We start from the raw sequence: 14,991 nt of genomic DNA on the forward strand, positions 1-14,991 counted from the left end.
ATGAGACAGTCCTCGCTGCAGTCTGTAGCGCGATGACGTAGCTGGATCATGTCCAATACGTACTGGACGTTGTAACGCGCATGCGCGGTGGTTTGTTTGGCTGATATTTCAATATAAACAGTCACATGAGTGAAAACAGCTTGATCTGACAGCTAAGATCAGTTTGTATATTGAATCTAAAGTTTAATGTTGTTTTTTTCCCCCATATATGTACATGCCCTGCTGACACTGGGTTCTGATTCAATTTGCTGATCAATGTAGATCACTGTAGAAAAATGAGTATAGTCATTAAAGAAGAAACTCTTACCAGTCAAAATATCATTAAGCACACTCGTTGTTGTTGTTTTTTACATCTGACAAGATTATTATTATTATTATTTATTTTTTATTTTTTTTTATTGGTGCTGTTATTATTTTTCCATTTCCCTTGAATGTGTACTGGTATTTCAAGTAGTTTACATCCCTTATTGTATTGTAACTTTAGGATTAAAATGACATAGAGACATATTTTTAAAATGACACTTAAAATGACATATTTTTGCTTCCACTCAACAATAAATATGACCTGAATAAAATGGCTTCATTTTAATATGTTGTATGTACACTCACTGAAAATAATACTTGACAAAGATATTATGCTTTTATTCCATTAAATTGAAATTAAAAAGCTCTAAAGTTATGCAGTTTAAAACTTTAAAATGTTAACATTTTGCATGTGCGTAGAGAGCATCACATCACAACTTAAGCATCACATTTGTGTAAATTATTATTCATCATTTATTACTTATTAATATTCATCACTACTAGTACACAGGTTAGAATATCATCACAATACAATATTGTCCCTTTAAACCAGCGTATTCGTATTATATTCAGAGATCGCTACTGCGCATGACGCGCCTAACAACATCCATTATCAAAAAAGATCAAATTAACGAATATTTTATCATTAACCTACTATTACTACTTGCAAAATGTCATATTCACTGCTGCAAATTCATTCAACAAAATCCTTTGTTATTTTAAAAGAGAGGTTCAACAGTATATCCAAACTATTTTTAATTTATATTGTTTAAGGTTTTGTTTTGTATTTATTTATTTTTATTATATACATGTATAATGCTGACATTTTTGTACTTTTGTGCTTTGTTCCTTGGCAATAAAAAAAAATAAATAAATAAAAAAAAAACGTCCAGTACGTATTGGACCTGATCCAGCCACGTCATCGCGCTACAGCCTGCAGCGAGGACCTCTTGGAAAAAATGACTTTTCAAGGAAAATAACTTCTATTTATGGAATTACCCATATAACCAATAGATGGCAGCAGAGGATTATTTGTGCAGCTGCCTTTTAAAATCCCTATATTTTTAAGACGTCTTGCTTTTCGATTTATTATAAAATTGCTAGTATAATAAATTGTAGTACTTTTTCCGCCTATATACATATATATATATATATATATAGAGAGAGAGAGAGAGAGAGAGAGAGAGTATAGCAAGTGCAGAAGCAAGTGCACCACAAACAACCTATTCATTATTTAAATACTAATATATAGTTCCCTACAAATACATTAAATATTGATGGTATAATAATTAAATAATGCACCAGTGGCGGCTGGTCCATAGGGGGCGCTGGGGCGCCGCCCCCCCTCAAGTTAGCCAAGGAAGAAGACTATTAATATGTTAAAAATAAGTTTAATACATATTGCAAAATAATTACGAAATTGCATTATTTTGACATACTATTCGACTGTTAGTTATGTTAGCACCTGTTAAAAATAAAAAAAATCTAAACTGTTTTTCGTTTGTTTGTGTATGCGGGACGCCGGCCAAATGGGTGTCTATTAGGTCTGTAAATATTTGAAACACATGTGACTTGAGGCTGAGCTCTGATTGGCTTGTTTCAGATTGTCCTCGGGGCGCAGAGCACTGCGCCCCAGACCCTCCCACTTAAGATCTTAGCCAATCAATCTTGTTTTTATATATTTTGTCCTCATGTGATTGGACCGTTCTCGACTGTCAAATATGTGCAATATCTTTTCCGAGATGAAAGTAAATTTGTTTTTATCTTTCACAAGCCATTCAAATGAAGAAAAAATAAACAAAATAAACATACGAATCATGGAGCTTGGATAGAGTTTGCTTGCTAGATGCGATGTAAGTCATGCCTTTTATTGTTTTCATTGTTTGTTATTTCAAAGTCCTGTCACCGAAGCTTTGTGGGCAACTACACAGAAAGTAACGTTAACTGTAACAATGCAGTTTAACTCAATCGTCGGTGTACAAGCAAGGGTTTATGTAGATGTCTTTTTTCAAGTAAATTGTGAGTGTTTATGTTAGTATTATTATAAACACAATATTAAAATAGATATATATAATATAGTGTTCCTTCTTTAATTGGACATACAAATATATTGTCAATAGCATTATAATTACTTATTATATTGGACTATATATAACTGTATGAAAATTAATTTATATGCAATGTTTTATTACAAATCAATTTATTTTCTCTGTCTTTGAGATTTATCCTGTGGCTCCCTCGTGTGGATAACATTAGTATTATGGCCTTTATCTCTGAATCACATTAATATAAATGGCTAATATTTTTTGGGATGATTACAAATGTTTAATGATTACTTTACTGATAATAAAGCCTGTATTAACAGTGTGATTCATTTTGTGTGCGCCCCCCTAAAAATTTTTAGCACCAGCCGCCACTGTAATGCACTCAATATGAATCGATAGGAATTTGAAATATTTAATAACTATTTTAATAATTTAATAATTTACATCTTTTAAGTTTTATCTTGAACTGTAAAAGCTATTAAATAGCCTATATTCATCCAACACAAACTTGTTACTGCTGTAGTTTTGTTACTCTGAAATTAGTCTGAATCATTTAAGCTCTTTTTTTTGACATCAGTTTGTCATTTGTTTGGTCCGGTTATTACTGTCAATCATAGCAATGACTCGCGCATATTTAGCTGATTTACTCGCATATTTTTATATGTTTTGTTTTCTGCTAGTCTCATTCATGTTGGCTCCTGTGTGAGGAATTCCAAAAACTTGTTTCGTCTTGAGATACTCGAAAATGTAAATATACTATATATAATTACAATGAATTATACAAATTAATGCACAAATGCACTATTAATCTTTCAATTATTTAAGAATAAGAAATACCAGATTTTCATTTTATATATATATATATATATATATATATATATATATATATATATATATATATTAATGGAAATTACATATTTGAGCTAAAGACTAGATGTTTTTGGCTTGATTGTCAGCATAATTACAGGAAAATGCCAATGCCAAAAAAAAAAAAAACACGTTTTATTTAAATTCAAAATAAATTCTGGAAGTATTAGTAAACAAACATCATACCTCATTATCATTAAGCTTTATAACAACAGCATTTCTGATCAGATCATTTAAGTATTTTAAACCCATCATAACGAACTCTACTGTTTATCAAACCAAACTTCAGTTTCACTTTCATTTTTCTTCTTAAATCTTTACAGTTTTTATGACATAAACCAAGCTCACCTTCAACAAAACAAATCATTTATAATTTTAAAGAAGCTGCCTTATATTGCATAATCTAAAATTGAATAATTTCTACTTGCACAACAGACAACAAAGAAAAACCAAAGCAGCCCAAATATTTTGTTCATTTAGTGATCTATTGTCCCATGACAGATCTATAACTCAGTCTCCAGCATACGCCATATGATGATTCCATATCAGTTTGGAAAGCAGTTTTCAGATCTTGAGATTGGAAAGTAATAAGCAGGGCGAATTGATGATCCCCTGTTGAACTGAAGCTTCAAGAAAAGTCTTAATTTGTCAGAGAAAGCGTTTAAGAGTTCAAAAGTTTGTGCAAAATCCATCAGCACATGCCAAGTGCTTTATATGTGTGACTCTCCTGTGCTGTCGTCACTCCGTAGAGGTTTCTGTAAAAGTCAAAGGAAGAATAAAGAAGCTGAACACATAGCTGCTGCTTTAATGTCCAAAACACTCAAACACAGGCTAACATACCTGACTGTTGGTGGAACTGTATTCCTCTTTCTTCTTGTGTGGACACATTCGGAGAAACAGATTGTTATACTCAATCCTGACCTGAAGGGGGCGACACAATAAGCAAACTAAATGACATTTGAATAAATAACAAATTGCGATTTTTTGCCCATGTTTGACACTGTTCTTTGAGTCTAAATGGGTAACAAAATGCATGCATTTGGATATTTAGAGATCGGTTTTCAGACCTCATTTATATGTAGAAATAAACCAGATATAAATGGGATGTGTGCCAATGCAACTGTCATGTAAAAAGGCAGATTGGATTTTCTGAGGCATTGCATTCTGTACGTCATTAAAATTGCTACAATTTGGTACTTCTCATCAGTTTAATGACATCTAATGTTACCCTTGCTGGCAAAATAAATGTAAATGCACACAGGATATTTTTAGGTACAGGCAAAATGGTGAAAAGGTGAAAAATGTTGGTTGAGGTTTTCACAAAAATTAGTTTATTAAGCCCTGTAAAGCGATCCCAAATGCTCCAAATAGTGATTAGACATCTAAAAGTTTCTTTATTTGCACATTTGTGACCCTGGACCACAAAACCAGTCTTAAGTCGCTGGGGTATATTTGTAGCAATAGCCAGAAACACATTGTATGGGTCAAAATTATAGATTTTTTTTTTATGCCGTAAATCATTAGGAAATTAAGTAAAGATCTTGTTACATTAAGATTTTTTGTAAAATTCCTACTGTAAATATATCAAAATGTAACTTTTGATTAGTAATATGCATGGTTAAGAAATTAATTTGGACAACTTTAAAGGTGATTTTCTCAATATTTAGATTTTTTTGCACCCTCAGATTCCAGATTTTCAAATAGATGTATCTCGGCCAAATATTGTCCTATCCTAACAAACCATACATCAATAGAAAACTTATTTATTGAGCTTTCATATGATGTATACATCTCAGTTTTGTAAAATTTAACCTTATGACTGGTTTTGTGATCCAGGGTCACATTTACTAAGATGATTAGCTTCTCTGCTCGCTTCTCACGCTAACTGTCATCCAAAGTGTGCGCATAATACAGGAAACACAATAAATACACATAGGCACAGAATATTTCAGTATTCACACAAATATATTCTGCTCTGTCTTAAGTGAACGCTTGGGGAAAAACATCTGATGTGTAACGTTATATTTGATTTGTGCATTACAGTATATCTATTATAGATTAATGTTAATCTAACCATAAAAGAAAAGAGGGAATCACTCGCTGCACTTCTTTTGTAGTTTTAATAATCAATCTATTTCTAATAAACACATTTGAGCATTTGTTTTTTCGCACATAAATGCTTTTGTTTAAATGTAAAAAGTTCTTTCTTCCTAGGCTATTTGTTATACTGTCTTTCGCATCTGTTGGTATTTATAATAGCAACGATCAAATAAAAATAGCTGTATTGTGATTATTAAGATTAAGAACTGGAGGAAACTTTTGATTCTTTCTCATAACCAACTTTGCTGACTCTATCTTCAAACGGGTGTAGCGTAGTCCAACAAATCATGCATCATATTTTTAGAAATGTGTTATTGTGGCTGGTTTAATCAGCACTGTTCACATATTACTCTCAGGAGGAAGCACATGTGAAGGAGGTAAATGACAACAATGCATGAGCAATGTTTAAGATGGTGTCACAAATGTAAATGCATGAATCAGATATGGCTCACAATTGAAAGAACATGTAAACAGCCCAAAATATTGGATATAGGCAACAAATCAGATTTGGGCATCAAGACCTGCAGTGTAAAGGAGGTCTTAGAGAGCAGGGTGGCCGATATAAAGCTGATATAAAAGACATTCCACTAATTAAATAACGTTCAGTGAGTAAGTCATGTCACCATGTGGTTTCTGTATTCATGTTTTGTGTGTGTAAATACCGGTTTGGACAGCAGGCAGTGCATGATGAAGATGAACAGCCCCTGAAGGCTGTTGAAAATAGTGAAGAGGTACAGCATGACCTCAGTTCCTTTCTCCTGGAAGAGGAAGAAGCCGAAGATCCACGTTCCTCCAAGAACAACCAACTGAGCCACGGCGGTCACTGTGAAACTCCTACACACCCAATGTAATTCATCAAACCCACTGCTAGAAAACAAAATCAAGACTTGAATCTATTTTGTGATCAAAACATACGCGCGGACCTGATTTTGTTGAGTTTGGAGAGGTCTGGATTGAGGCTGGAGAACTTTTTGGCCAGTTTCCACACAGTGATGATGAAGAAGAAACAATTGAGGAGCACGACGATGCAGACGGGCACAAAGAAACTCAAGTTAAAATTACGTTCGAGAGAGAGCCAGCAGCTGGAACACACATATGGATAAGAACATTAGTCACATGGTCACAACATACAAAAGACTAGTTCGTAGGGGTGTGACGAGACACTTAAAGGAACACTCCACTTTTTTTGGAAATAGGCTCATTCTCCAACTCCCCCTGAGTTAATAAGTTGAGTTTTACCGTTTTGAAATCCATTCAGCCGTTCTCCTATTCCTAAAGCGCCACCAATTTTTATTTCCAATACATTTTTCAGCTGTTTACGGTCAAATTATTGCAATTATCGACCCATGTTTTTATGCAGCAAACACATAGAGTTGTAAATGTGAAAGAAGTTACCTGATAGCACAGGTACATCTCGGAGACCTCTATTTGACGTCTGCATTTACATCTGTAAGACGTAGTTTGCTCATCTGCAATACATTTATTGGACGTTTCCTATCAGATGTTAAGTTGGCGTCTTTTAGATGTCTTTAAGATGTTTATGATGTAGAATGTATGTAAAACTAACATCTTACAGACGTCTGACAGATGTTTGAGCACAGCAGATGCTTTCCAGATCAAGAGATCTCCCTGATAGCACACGTACATCTCAGAGACCTCTATTTTACGTCTGCATTTACATCTGCAAAACATATGCAAGACGTAGTTTGCTCATCTGCAATACGTCTATTGGATATTTCCTATCAGATGTCAAATAGATGTCTATTAGATGTCTTTAAGATGTTTATGATGTAGAATGCATGTAAAACTGACATCTTACAGACGTCTGACAGACGTTTGCACACAGCAGATGCTTTACCAGACATCTTGCAGAAGTACGTATGCTATCTATTATATTACATTATAATGTGCTTTCTAAAAATCTAAACAATTAAGACAGTAATATTTACGTTTTAAATAAATATAATAAATTATATACTTGATTTATCCTTTTCAATGGTATAAAGGCTGAAATGCCATTATATACGATATTTTGTTTTTGTGTGAACCTGTGTCGTAATTATAAATCATGTCATTTTATGGCTTAATAAGATACCGAACATTGTCCAACCCCACTCATACTGTTAATTTTACTTGTGCAGCAGCAGCTCTTAAAAAGGCTCATAAATTTCTTTAAATTGGTATTTAAAAATTCTGCAGATACACTTAATAGTGAAATAAAATTCCTTCCTTGATATTTGTTTATATCTGATTTTCTATATTTAAAAAAAGTGGTCTTTTTTATTTGGGCTAATTAAATTTTCGGGCTACCAAACTCTGAAGAGTACCTGCCTTGTGACATTTTGCGAATTCGGATTGGTCCCGTATCCCTTTGGGTATGCGATGGCAGAGATGCTGACGATGACGAGAGGGGCTCCGTATCCCACCGCAAACATGTAGCGATGTTTTAATGTGGTATTAAACACCAGCACAACCATCCGATAGAGCTGAACCCCCTCCAGCAGCATCCAGCAGAACGCAGACAAGAAGAAGAAATGAAGCAGACCGGCCACAATCCCACACCCGACCTGAGAGAGAAACACACACGTTAGCTTACAGTAAATGTTCATTAATGTATTACCAGTGCTGGCTAATAACTGATTACATGTAGTCTAGATTAAGGTTATTTGATTACATTACATTTAAAAATGCTATTAAAAATAATCAGGTTACATTTACTCTTTTTTTTTGTCAGTTAAACTCTTTTAACCAAAAATATTTAAAGTCCCCCTGAGATTTTAAGGTAATATTTCAAAAATGACACAATAATACTCATTTGTTGGTACTCTTATGTCGGTTAATGGTCATACATTTTATTCTTAGCCTGTTTTTCCCAAAATTCCTATCTCAAAAAATTAGCATATTTCATCCAACCAAAAAAAGAAAAGTGTTTTTAATACAAAAAAAAGTAAACCTTCAAATAATTATGTTCAGTTATGCACTCAATACTTGGTCGGGAATCCTTTTGCAGAAATGACTGCTTCAATGCGGCGTGGCATGGAGGCAATCAGCCTGTGGCACTGCTGAGGTGTTATGGAGGCCCAGGATGCTTCGATAGCGGCCTTAAGCTCATCCAGAGTGTTGGGTCTTGCGTCTCTCAACTTTCTCTACACAATATCCCACAGATTCTCTATGGGGTTCAGGTCAGGAGAGTTGGCAGGCCAATTGAGCACAGTAATACCATGGTCAGTAAACCATTTACCAGTGGTTTTGTCACTGTGAGCAGGTGCCAGGTCGTGCTGAAAAATGAAATCTTCATCTCCATAAAGCTTTTCAGCAGATGGAAGCATGAAGTGCTCCAAAATCTCCTGATAGCTAGCTGCATTGACCCTGCCCTTGATAAAACACAGTGGACCAACACCAGCAGCTGACATGGCACCCCAGACCATCACTGACTGTGGGAACTTGACACTGGACTTCAGGCATTTTGGCATTTCCCTCTCCCCAGTCTTCCTCCAGACTCTGGCACCTTGATTTCCGAATGACATGCAAAATTTGCTTTCATCCGAAAAAAGTACTTTGGACCACTGAGCAACAGTCCAGTGCTGCTTCTCTGTAGCCCAGGTCAGGCGCTTCTGCCGCTGTTTCTGGTTCAAAAGTGACTTGACCTGGCGCCTGTACACGGTGGCTCTGGATGTTTCTACTCCAGACTCAGTCCACTGCTTCAGCAGGTCCCCCAAGGTCTGGAATCGGTCCTTCTCCACAATCTTCCTCAGAGTCCGGTCACCTCTTCTCGTTGTGCAGCGTTTTCTGACACACTTTTTCCTTCCCACAGACTTCCCACTGAGGTGCCTTGATACAGCACTCTGGGAACAGCCTATTCGTTCAGAAATTTCTTTCTGTGTCTTACCCTCTTGCTTGAGGGTGTCAATGATGGCCTTCTGGACAGCGGTCAGGTCGGCAGTCTTACCCATGATTGCGGTTTTGAGTAATGAACCAGGCTGGGAGTTTTTAAAAGCCTCAGGAATCTTTTGCAGGTGTTTAGAGTTAATTAGTTGATTCAGATGATTAGGTTAATAGCTCGTTTAGAGAACCTTTTCATGATATGCAAATTATTTGAGATAGGAATTTTGGGTTTTCATGAGCTGTATGCCAAAATCATCAATATTAAAACAATAAAAGGCTTGAACTACTTCAGTTGTGTGTAATGAATCTAAAATATATGAAAGTCTAATGTTTATCAGTACATTACAGAAAATAATGAACTTTATCACAATATGCTAATTTTTTGAGAAGGACCTGTATGTATATATATATATATATATATATATATATTTTTTTTTATTTTTTTTTTTTTTTAAATCTTTTAAGAAATATCTAAAATCTTTTAAGAATGTTCTTTTAAGAATTTTTTAATTATTATTAAATTAAATTTTTTTTGTGCTAATGTTTTGAGAAGATTAAAAGAACAGGTCAATTGAAACAAATGTTCTGTTAAAGTTACTGGAAGAATGTTTGTGCATACATTTGAGAAAAATTTCTCAGAAAGCTGTGAGAATGTTCCCATTAGCTGGGGTTTCTGCATTCAAACACACCCTATTCTCAGTGCTGGAGATCCCACAGAGGAAGACGAGGTCTGCGGTGAAGAGACAGATGCTCAGATGAAGATGGATGCTGGTTCGGGTTCCTTGGATGGAGCGGCAGAACTTGAACGTCAGGATACAGAGAAACAAACAGACCAGAGACAGAGCTAAACCCACACGTGTGATCAACTCCAACTCATGTGACTCCTGGAGGAGAGGAAGAGGAAATAATCATCATCATTTCAAATTAAAAATCTGAATTATGTTAAATCACAGTTTTTCTGGCTCACGGATGTACCTGGACAGGATAGAGAGCCATTAACACAGCGAAACTACTGAGGTGGGAGCAGGAACATTCTGTATGAGTGCTGTTAGACCACGCCCTCTCACAGCCCCGCCCAGACCACGCCCCCTCAGCCTCATCCCAGTACACACAGGAGTAAGACATGTCCTCAGACTCCGCCCTCTCCTGAACAAAACAGAACAAGAGTCTCGGAAAGAGTTTAGGAAACGAGGAGCAGGTCAAAACCTGCCTGAAAAGTTCAGAGAAAGGTTGGAAACTAGTGCGTGTGCCAACACTAAGTTGTCTTAACACAGAGTTAATGCTGCTCTGAGCAGTAAACAATCTCATTAAACCCTGCTAGAAAATCCAACACAAGCCTGAACATGGTAGATGGTTTTCTCCTGGTCTGAGCAGGATCTTCACCTCCATGTGTGTAAAGATGAGCGTCACCGGCTCTGACAGCTGTTTGGTTTCTGTGTTACTGACGACAGCCGTCACCACTTTAGAGCTGAGTTGGTAAGAGACGTCATCTGATTTCTCTCTGTTCATCTTCTGGAGAAGATCAGCAGATGAGTTCAGCTCTTTATAACTGACCAGAGCTGCAAACGCAAAACCTAAAGGAAACATTTGGATCTCATCATGAAAGTGTTGATGGTTTCATAAGTACATATATGTGCATGTGTGTGTTTGTACCTGGATATGAGTTTCCTACAACTGTTTCCCAGCTGGTGTTGAAGAGGGCGGAGTCTGTGTTCAGAGTGACACGCCCACTGGGCGGAGCCTGACTCCGCATGACTGCAACCTCAGCGACTGTCAATCATAAAGAAAATAGGTTTTCACTAATCACAAATGGCTTATTTTCAGTATTTCCATTTAGAACCACAATGTCTACAGTTTCTCACAGGTGTTCTGTGTCTCCATCCTAGTCAGAGGCTCTTTCAGCTGTGGTCCGATCAGACGCATGCTGTTCTCCACCGCGCCCAAAAAGTGACTCAATGTCTTCCCGTCAGCCATTTTTTCATCAGACAGCAGTTCGTCAGAGGAACTGCACAGTTTCTATGATCATTCAACCACTGTGTGAGTACATGTTTACAAACTACTATTTGTAAATGTCATGAAATGTGGGTTTCACCTCCAGTAACTTCTCTCCAGTGACATGTTCTCCATGTGGATCATTCAGAGACTCACAGCTCTTCTCCAACAGTGACATCAAATCCTTCAACTAGAAGAAGAAGACACACAGAAGTATGAGAGTCTGACAGCATATTTGTACATCTAATAACAATGATCAGAAGATGAAGTAGACTTTTTACCTTCTCCAGTGTGTGGTCCACATCAGACTCGGGTTTAAACTGATCACAGTGCATTTCTGTGCACAGATAAAATACTAAGCAAATAGTTGGCAGTAAAAACTCATTCATTACCTTCTATGAGGTAATCAAATAATACACTCTCCATTGACTTTGTATTGCAGAAAGCTGACTCCTTGTCATTTCTGACTTATAACAAAAATCAGAACAATGTCTGAAAGCTGCTATGAGACGAGGTGTACAAGCTAAAAAACAAGAACTATGTTTTTATACGCTGTTGATCTAAAAAAAACATTAAAGTAAGTAGCACAACGTGTCATATTACTAGAGAACTACGCCCGCTGGAGGGAAATTTAACGGCGACAATAAACATTCATTATTTTTAACCATATCAAAGGATTATTTCACCACCCTGAAAGAAGGAGATATATTGGGAAACTTTTTATTTTATTTTATTGGTCTATGTCTGTGCACCTTTTCCTCACCTTACATTGTTGGAGAAATGATCCAACTGAATGGCCCAATGTGAAATACCCTGACATCTACAACTCTTTGTGTCCTTAAACAATCGTTTTTGGGTCGACAGCTTATAAAAACATAGTTCTGTGTTTGGAGAGTGTTGGATTGCCTAAATGTGCTCTGTCTCTATGCCATAAATTCATACCGATGCATTTTGACTGGTTGTTGCCATAATTACTGTAACCCTGGTGGCATTTGCAGCTGTAGCCGCCTGGATGATTGGAGCAATCTGCGTTTGTGCCACAAACTTCTGGATCATCTGAACACTCATCAATGTCTGTGAGAGAAGATGGGAGAACAGTCTCTGTTAATGGCATTTTAACACATAGGGACACATTGCACATTTGATATGACTGATGTTGGGATCGCAGAAGCGACAGCAGGACACTGGACATCACCTTCACAGGTGAACTATTGCTTTTTACAATGTTTTGTAAGTCACCTTGTATTAAAGACTGCACTAAATGATGAAATATTAATGTACATGTAAGATGGACTCCTTAGTCCCACAATTCTCTGTCGTACCTTTACACGATCCTAAGCTCATTTTAAATCCTTTTTTACAGGTGCATTTGAAACTTCCCTCTGTATTTACACACTGAGCATGTTCGCCACACATGTAGTGTAAAAGCGGAAAAACGGCACACTCATCCTCATCTGAAATAGAGACAGACACATGAGTGGAATCAGGGAAGATTCATTTGAACTGTGTAATGACTACAATTAGAACGCTTCATTCTACAGTTAGAAAACTTCATTAAAAACTTCATAACAATTAAATTAATTCAATCATCAATGCACAAAGTCATTTTTACCAACACATTTTCCTTTAACAAATTTATATCCAATGGCACATCCACTGCATGACGGTAGAAAGAGACCTGGGAGGGGGAAAAAAGCAAAAAAATATAGCCAAACCCTGCTGAAAAAAACTGCATATGCTGGTTAGGTATGTTTTGGTGCTGGGATGCTGGTTTTAGCTGGTTTATGCTGGTCCTTTGCTGGTTTATGCTGGTCCTTGACCAGCAAAGGACCAGCATAAACCAGTAAAGGACCAGCATAAGCCAGCTAAAACCAGCATCCCAGCACCAAAACATACCTAACCAGCATATGCTGTTTTTTTCAGCAGGGTTTTTGATCATTATTTATACATAATTTGCATAATGTTTAACATCATGCAAATTATATATCATCATTACGTTGATAATTATGATATGAATATTATAAATCTATCTATAATGTGAAAAACATACAAAAATTATACAAATGTGTTTTTGTTCCGCAGTCGCTCTACATTCCTTTACATTTCGCGCGTTCTCGCAATTTAAAAGTTAACGGACATTCCTCTTGGTCGCCTCACGGATTCATATTCGCTGTTATTTCATAATTCATTTTAGTTGTGAGATTGAATATATGTAACCGATTTTGCTCGTCTGTTTTTAAGGGAGCATGTGAAGCGTAGGCCTAAAGGCAGAGAAAAGCGGATTCCTACCAAACTGGTAATATTCCGTGGTAAGATATTGCAGATTTTAGCCTCATTCGAATATGTTGCAGTTTTTTATGTGTACTAAACCTCTGATTACTTCTGCATACAATGTAGTAAGAGATAGTATAGTTACTTTGACGAAACTATATTTTGTTCTCTCTTGTATGCGAGGACAGCTAAGAAAATTGTTGCACCTTGATCCTTAATGGCTGTTTTCATAAACGGTCACATTTGCATGCTGGCATGATTCTGAATTGCTTTTTGCTGCACAGTATCTGCATTGAAATCTTTAAAGGAAAATCCCTGTTTAAATACAGGTGTAAAACTGTCGACAGCCTCTGTGATTGGTCATATTTACTATCAGAAATCATCGATGCAGCTGATGACAGGACAACTTGTATTTTCCGCTACAGGTAGATGACTTTTCGTGAGGGACATGTTTCCACTGGCCTCCACCCTCATGTAAAGATAAGGCTATTTAGAAAGAACAGAACTGAAAGTTGGCAGACATGAAGCGACTACGACACAAAAAGGTCTGAAAAAAATTGTAGGTGTGTCTGGAGCCGGACCTTCACGATCGTGAATGTGTTGGATTTGAGTGGGTGTTCACTTTTACGAAAGAAAAAAAAATCACTATTTCACAATCATTTCCTCATGATCCTTATCATTCTTACTGTGCGCTGTTTTGTGTGTCTGTCGCGTTGGTCCATAAGGGAGTGAATGCGATACTTTGGTATGAACAACATGCTCCAGGTCTCTCTGGTTTTACATTACTAACAACGGAAATCTACAAACTTAAAGAACACTCTTCAATACAAACACACACGTTCTTGTGGTCTTTGACACATATATTCCCAGAAGTCTGACTACCAATCCAACTTAGTGTTTACACGTGAACAGAGCAAAACAATATACTCACCCAAAATAAGTATCCATTTCAGCTCCATGTTAGGAAACCATAAATAACTATTACGTTTTATTTACGTTTATGAAAGTTCACGATAATATGAAATTCCCAAAGAAGTGTCCGGCTGACTGTTACTTCACGTCCTGAAAGTCTTTAACTCTTTTAACAGTAGCTCTAGATCTCCCGACATGTGTCCCGCCTATTAGTCAAGCTCCAAAGAAGACCACAGAGGTTCTTTACATTTCCTAAAAACTAGAAAATCATTCCAATACGTTCTGTCGCATTTCTCCTCATGTCCAGAGAGACGTCGTTGTTTCTTGGCTGTATTACCAGTACATAAGATACTCCAACCACAAGGCGTCCCTCCTTCCTCAATACAAATGATTCATCCTCAACTGATAAAAGAATGACCAATGGTTGTGACCCTAAAAATATTAACCAGCATGACTATTAAACTCCTAAATAAAAAAATAATTATAAATCTACTTACTTTTTATTTTGCATATTTGTTCCTTCCAATAAATTGTAAAATAAATTAGCATTGCAGAACATGAAATACAAAATTGATATTTAACTAAAAATCCAACCTTTTATACACATATAACACAT

At 36.4% G+C, this 14,991-nt stretch overlaps 1 protein-coding gene across 1 annotated transcript; it reads right to left on the reverse strand.

Annotated features, from left to right (window-relative positions):
• Positions 1–3,352: 3,352 nt before the first annotated feature.
• LOC141336110 (adhesion G protein-coupled receptor E5-like) lies at positions 3,353–14,697 on the reverse strand. The gene is made up of 16 exons (XM_073841626.1): positions 14,395–14,697; positions 12,805–12,870; positions 12,515–12,646; positions 12,135–12,266; positions 11,474–11,529; positions 11,293–11,382; positions 11,063–11,216; positions 10,854–10,970; positions 10,584–10,774; positions 10,176–10,346; positions 9,890–10,084; positions 7,647–7,882; positions 6,239–6,397; positions 5,978–6,149; positions 4,056–4,136; positions 3,353–3,970 (listed from the first exon to the last, which is right to left on the reverse strand). The coding sequence occupies exons 1-16, from the start codon at positions 14,420–14,422 to the stop codon at positions 3,926–3,928; spliced, it is 2,025 nt and encodes a 674-aa protein (XP_073697727.1). The 5' UTR covers positions 14,423–14,697; the 3' UTR covers positions 3,353–3,925.
• Positions 14,698–14,991: the final 294 nt, after the last annotated feature.

Source organism: Garra rufa, chromosome 6 (assembly GCF_049309525.1).
Source record: "Garra rufa chromosome 6, GarRuf1.0, whole genome shotgun sequence".
Taxonomy (NCBI): domain Eukaryota; kingdom Metazoa; phylum Chordata; class Actinopteri; order Cypriniformes; family Cyprinidae; genus Garra; species Garra rufa.